At 38.7% G+C, this 6,918-nt stretch overlaps 1 protein-coding gene across 1 annotated transcript; it reads left to right on the top strand.

Annotated features, from left to right (window-relative positions):
- The first annotated feature begins 2,317 nt into the window (after window positions 1–2,317).
- Window positions 2,318–6,107, top strand: LOC117427738 (frizzled-10-B-like). The gene has a single exon (XM_034045985.3). The coding sequence runs from the start codon at window positions 3,621–3,623 to the stop codon at window positions 5,385–5,387; it is 1,767 nt and encodes a 588-aa protein (XP_033901876.1). The 5' UTR covers window positions 2,318–3,620; the 3' UTR covers window positions 5,388–6,107.
- The last annotated feature ends 811 nt before the right edge of the window (window positions 6,108–6,918 follow it).

Below are 6,918 nucleotides of genomic sequence, written 5' to 3'. Positions count from 1 at the left end.
TCTCACAGTTGCTGATTTCTCAGAAATGGAGCAGCGTTTTTCGTCTTTGTAGTCGTGTTGTGGTTGGGAAGATGAGATAAAGTAGACGTAGTTGGGGAGGGAAGCAAACAAATTAGATGAAGGAGAGAGCAGTAGAGGCCGAGTCCACCGATGGTAAAGATTGAACAGCAGCTAGGTCTGTTTTTTTTCTCTTCATTTTATTTCAAAGAGAAATCGTCATGACCAGCCAAACAATCACAAAAAGGGGAAGAGAAATAAAAACAAAACTACGAGACTGCAAACAGGAGCAAAGGTATTATGCAGCTTCTGGATTTATTTTGATTGTGTAACAATATTAAATGTGTCCACTTATTAAATCCAGACACTGACTTTAGAAAACACCACCAAATGATTCTCGAAAGCTATCTGATTAGTAAACAATAAAAACAATTGTGACTTTAACCCTCAAAACAAAAATGAAATAAATGTATCATCCATCCCTATCATTAATTCCAGTATCTGCTTATAGTGTACAGCCACTGAACACTTAATTTACAATACAAACATTCTGCTTTCCAATGAGAAGCAAAGGGGTGGCAACTCATTAGATCCATAACTGGAGTAAGTTATTCAATGCTTAGATGTCAAAATAAATTAATATTTATTAATGTAGCTACAGGATTAAAAATGACCATGAATTCCCTGAGCTGTTTGGATGCAATGGGACTGAAAAACATCACTTGCTCTTTAGTGGCAATCGGTTTTTAAATACTAGGATTTATAGAACCATTTGAATTTTTTTTTCCCAAATGAGAAATGCATTTGCATGGGGATTTCCACTATGTTGAAGTATGATGCAGATGGATCTCTTGTTAAGTAATACGGAAGCTTGCCATCTTAAATGGCTCCTGTGCCTGCATTGTATCGGACATTTATAAGGGAGGGTAGCCCACTGTCCCTGATTTCAGTGGTGCACAGATTTTATTATATAAACCCTTACCTCTATGCATATTTCTACTCCTTGTAAATAAATGAAATATAAAATACAGTGCTTGAAACTTTACACAGCAGCTCTGCACATAAAACCATATGGGATTCATTAAGTATATTATTCACATCACAGTGGAAAATTACTGATCAAATTAGTGATCAAATCCTGTTTAGAAGCAAGTTCACAGCTAAGTTGTTTCTTGTTTTTTTTCTTATATGCATCTTTGAAAATAAGGCTCAGAATATGTATCTCTGGTGTAAAACGTAGCAATGTGAACTGATGCCTATGCTGGTTAACCTGAACTGCAATCATCCTATCAGAACTTTTATAAGGGGTACCCTGGGGGCAGGTATGTCCAGAAGGGGGACTCAATTAGAGTGTTACCAATTATTTAAATGTAAGATATTACAAGAATATACTTATAAGTACATTAATTTATTAAAAGTTAAAGGACATTCATTTTGATCTATTGAATGAATAATTGTACTAGGCCAGCTGAAAACTACCCTATCCATGCAGATAATTTAAATATAACAAAATAACATGATGCATTATAATTTATTGCATTAAATCTGTGCTTAGGGTGTAGAACAGGTCCCCCATATTTCAAAATAGGACCCATCAACTATAAGATACCGGAAACAGAGTGACAATGATATTTAATTGTGCAGAAATGACTGGCTGAACAAATTGCAGCTTTGAATAGTAATGTGATATTTGGATTCATATTTTAATAAATCATAACTACAGTTTGTGATTCATTACTAGCAGCACATAACTATAAAGTTCTTCAGGGAAGGATGAAATAAAGGGAGGCGAGATTTAATGTCAATGATGTAGTTTGATAGAAATGTGTATTACCCTATAAATGCACACATCACTTACAGATACCTGCATCATTATCTAGTCTATAACACCACCGAAAAAGGCTCCAGTGATTACAAAGGCATGCATTACACAGTATGATATGATTTTGATAATATTATAGAGTTTTTTATATGTGGACACTTTTAGCATGTGCATATAAGGAATAAAGTCTAATTAATCTTCCTGTTAAAAATAAAGTTCTCTTGAAGTCATATCAGTGGACGCAGTAAGAGACCGTGTAAAGAAAATCAAAGGCCAGGATGAGATTCTAATGTTCCTGTTTTTATTTAACAGAAAAGGACATCCATACAGCTTAAACCAAGCTGGCAAACTCCCAAATGCTCTTTTGATGAGAGATTGTTAGTTTTAAACTTGACCCGCCCATTCTCTAATCTTTCGGACCAGTTAAGGAGGAATGAAATACTTCAAACAAAGCACTACAGTGTTTCAAACAGAACTAGAAGTATATTTATAGTATTGTACTGTGCTTCTTTGCAATACACATTTAAATATAAAGCACCAATATATAACTTTCTAACTGAAGTTACCACAGCACCACCGCTCCACCGCTCATTATAAAAATATTTCAAAAACAAGACCCATTTGGTTTGGTTTTCGTTTGGTAACGTTTGGTTAATTCATACCTGTACTGGAAGTGTTAGAATGTAACGCCTCGAGATCATTCACTTGTCAGAAGTCTGGGAAAAAAAGAACAAATGTTTGGTGTGTTATTTGCAGTGATCGCGATTTTAAAAAAAAGAAAGAAAAGAAAAGAAAAACTGCTGTGGGATTTTTAAGGAGGTCTGGAGGCTGTTCCGCCCGATTTGAAAGTAATCACCGTGTCAGTTTCACCTTTCTTATGCAAAGGAGGTGTCTTTGAAGGCGGATCTCTTGCTTGGCAGGTTAGCCCAGGACGGGGGACAGAACAGAAGCAAAACTGCAAGCAAGTAACAACTAGCAAGGAGCACGGTCTGCATCAGTGCTAGAGAGGCTGTATGAGTTTAAAGACGTTATTAAAGTCGAAGTTTTAATGAACGAATTGCGAACGTAGTAAGTAGATACGTTTGGGGGAAATAAAAACCAGCGAAGGACTAAAATAATAATTAATTTACATTTTAACAAAGGGTCGTTCGAGAAGCTGGCGTTTTGAAGACAACCCTTTTCCACGGATGCTGCTGCAATAGCTGGATGGCAGGGCTGCTTGCCTAATAACATTACAAGTGGAAAGCGAGGAGTTATCATCGGCTTTTGATCTGACGGTATACACAGCACGATGTCGCGCTTTAAAGGATTTTAAACACCTCGGTGTTCAAAGAAAGTGGACTAGACTGAGAGTTTACTCTTGCTTTGGATGCGCAAGTCATTTTGTACCGTAAGCTGTTTTTTGTTTTGTTTTGTTTTGTTTTGTATTTATATTCACGGAAGTAAATGTAGCGGCATCGACCATTAAAGTACTACACAATATACGAAACTTGCAGAAAACTTACTCAAGAGAGCAGTCACTTAATGCTCATTTCAACAACTTTCGAGGAAATATGTTCAACAGCAAAAAAAACCACGTGACTTGGATGTGACAGGCGACAGTACAGTAATTTTTAATATAAAAAGGACGCAGTTTAATTAAGATAAGAAATGTTGTGCGAATAGCACTTTGCAAAACTCTACAGACACCTGCAGCCTAATAATACAGCACAGTATTTAATAAATAAAAAGCGCATCGCTACGAAGTGCGTGCAATTTGGTTATCATACTTGAACGCTATATCCGAGTGCTATTGTTCAGAATGCCTCCATTAGTGAAACTGAGTCTGTTCTATGTGCTCATTGCACATGTGTTTATGGATTGTTCTGCCATAAGCTCGATTGATCCTGACCGCCCAGGGGAAGGAAGATGCCAGCATATAGAGATCCCGATGTGCAAAGATATTGGTTACAACATGACCAGGATGCCCAATCTGATGGGCCATGAGGACCAGAAAGAAGCAGCCATCAAGTTACACGAGTTTGCTCCACTAGTTGAATACGGTTGCCACAACCATCTAAAATTTTTCCTATGCTCCCTGTATGCGCCAATGTGTACAGAACAGGTGTCTACCCCCATACCAGCCTGCAGGGTGATGTGTGAGCAAGCAAGGTCCAAGTGCTCACCCATCATGGAGCAATTCAGCTTCAAGTGGCCTGAGTCGCTGGACTGCAGCAAGCTACCCAACAAGAATGACCCCAACTACCTTTGCATGGAAGCTCCCAACAATGGATCTGATGAACCCCCAAAGGGCTCCAGCACAAAGCCACCAGAGTTTAAACCCCATAGGCCAGGCAGTGGACAGGATTTCCACCTCAAGGAAACAAGCAAAAAGGAAACTTGTGGCAACCCCAAAAAGTTCCACTATGTGCAGAAAAGCGAGTCCTGCGCCCCCAAGTGCTACCCCAAAGTGGACATCTATTGGAGCCAGGATGACAAGCAGTTTTCTCTCATCTGGATAGCCATCTGGTCCACACTGTGCTTCTTCTCAAGTGCCTTCACTGTCCTGACCTTCCTGATTGACCCACAGCGCTTCAAATACCCAGAGAGGCCCATCATCTTCCTCTCTATGTGTTACTGCGTCTATTCCGTGGGGTACCTCATCCGGCTCTTCGCGGGGGCAGACAACATAGCCTGTGACAGAGACAGCGGGGAGCAGTATGTCATACAAGAGGGTTTGGAAAGCACAGGGTGCACCATAGTCTTCCTCATCCTTTACTACTTTGGCATGGCAAGCTCCCTGTGGTGGGTGATCCTCACCCTGACTTGGTTCCTAGCGGCCGGCAAGAAGTGGGGCCATGAAGCCATAGAAGCCAACAGCAGCTATTTCCACCTGGCAGCCTGGGCTATTCCCGCAGTGAAGACCATTATGATTTTGGTTATGAGGAAAGTAGCTGGAGATGAGCTGACCGGGGTCTGTTATGTTGGGAGCATGGATGTCAAAGCCTTAACAGGGTTCGTCCTCATTCCTCTGTCCTGCTACCTCATCATTGGGACCTCTTTCCTCCTTTCTGGCTTTGTCGCCCTCTTCCACATCCGGAAGATCATGAAGACAGAGGGGGAGAACACGGACAAGCTGGAGAAACTGATGGTGAGGATTGGAGTGTTCTCTGTGCTGTACACCGTCCCTGCCACATGCGTCATAGCTTGCTATTTTTACGAGCGGCTCAACATGGATTACTGGAAAGTCTTGGCCACTAAAGAGAAATGCATGGTGGACAGCAGCAGCAACAACCATAGCAAAAAATCAGACGAGTGCCTTATGAAAAACTCCATCCCGGCTGTAGAGATCTTTATGGTGAAGATCTTCATGCTTTTAGTGGTAGGGATCACAAGTGGCATGTGGATCTGGACCTCCAAAACCCTGCAATCCTGGCAGAATGTGTTCAGCAGGAAGTTAAAGAAGAGGACAAGAAGAAAGCCTGCCAGTGTATTCACAAGCAGCAGACCTTATATAAAACCTCATCCTCCACTAAAAGTGCACAATGCAAAGTATGAACCAGCAGTGCAGCCAGCTACATGTGTATGAACTCTGTTCCTATGCAGAACAGATACCTTATTTTTGTGCATTTGTTACAGACTGAACTTTAAAAACAAAAGCATTTAATGTTAATATTTTGTTGTTTGTTTATGCAACTTAATTGAAAGGAAGCAATGCATTAATATACAGTTTAACAGAAAAAAAAAACACACTACTTTTGTTATTTTGGTGGCTGGTGATTTTATTTGTGTATCTGTTCCTCCAGTGGGCTGATGACAAACTTGTTTCAGGAGTAAAATTTAAAAAAGTGTTTAGTTCTCCAAAAAACAGTTTGGATGCGAGGATGAGTTGCTTGAATAACATGCAATAGATGTTTTCCTTAGAGACACAGAAGACACAAGTACTGTAGAAACAGATTAAACACAATGCAGGACCCTTTCAACAAAGGCACTGAATGGACAGGAAGACTGAAGCCCTTCAGTGTTGCGTTTTGTGGCTTTTTAATGGAAATTAAGCCAGTGTCATACATGTTTGGCCTTATGTGAAGAAATAATGGATCAGATGAAAAGGGCCAGAGAGTGTATAGACTGCCTATTGTGAAGCAAATTCTAGCCATAAATAAACCAACAAGCACTATGTATTGCAAAACTTTGTACAGCCATTTTTGTGTGCTTTTTTTTCTGGGCACAATGAAATGTTTGTATATATTTGTAAAATAAGTTTAGCTATTTTATGAAAAAAATAAAAATGTGCATTTTTTTAGTTTTACATGATGTGTTGCAGGTTTTTATTTTATTACTATGCATTAAAATAACAAAGAGTACATTACTTTATGCTTAGGATACGGTACAACCATATTACAAAGTGGGTTTAGTTCAACAGATGTCCCAAAATTAAACAACAAAGTATTGTTAAAAAAAATAGCGGTACTTTATTTGTTTGTAAAGTGGATGATCTTTTATTGCTTGCAACGGAGAACACACCAATTATTTTATTTTATATATCCGCTGTACAATCAATGCCACCCAGCCACATTATATAATTAGCAGATTTAAGTACATTTTAAAGCTTTCATTTTATTCCATAAGCCTATAAAAACTTTACAGGTACTTTTGTTTTAAAAAAATGTTTACATGTGTAAATAATTTATAATGGATCAATCAGAAAGTGAAAAACTTCAATACTGTGTAGTATGTGGGGTACGTTTTTTTTTAGCAGTAGTTGTTCCTCTAAAAGGTTTACAATGAGAACTACAACAACTATCTCCTGCATGGCTATACAACATTTCAAACTGAAAAAAATATTTGGAAAACATTTCAAAATCCATTTAAATGCGATTTGAAAAAGTTTTTCCAAAATCAGAAAACTAAGTTTAAGTTTCTGTGTTTTGCCTGAATTTTTTTTTTTTTTGTAGTCAGATATCTAAAAACCCTCATATCCTTTACATTGCATATTCATTAGGCAACGTCCACCAGCAGTGTGAGTTACAGAGATCGAGCTCTGCCAGACCACAATCCTAACTGGGGCTGACAGAGTCCCAATTATAATCAATGTGATCTCAATCTGCTGCTGATTGAAA

The sequence above is a fragment of the Acipenser ruthenus genome, chromosome 21 (genome assembly GCF_902713425.1).
Source record: "Acipenser ruthenus chromosome 21, fAciRut3.2 maternal haplotype, whole genome shotgun sequence".
Classification (NCBI taxonomy): Eukaryota; Metazoa; Chordata; class Actinopteri; order Acipenseriformes; family Acipenseridae; genus Acipenser; species Acipenser ruthenus.
The sequence above is the reverse complement of the archived record's forward strand: the minus strand, read 5'-3'. Positions and strand labels throughout refer to the sequence as shown.

Bases quoted from the DNA above. Each gene is read 5' to 3' on its own strand.
- LOC117427738 (XM_034045985.3), top strand. From the start codon at position 3,621: ATGCCTCCATTAGTGAAACTGAGTCTGTTCTATGTGCTCATTGCACAT.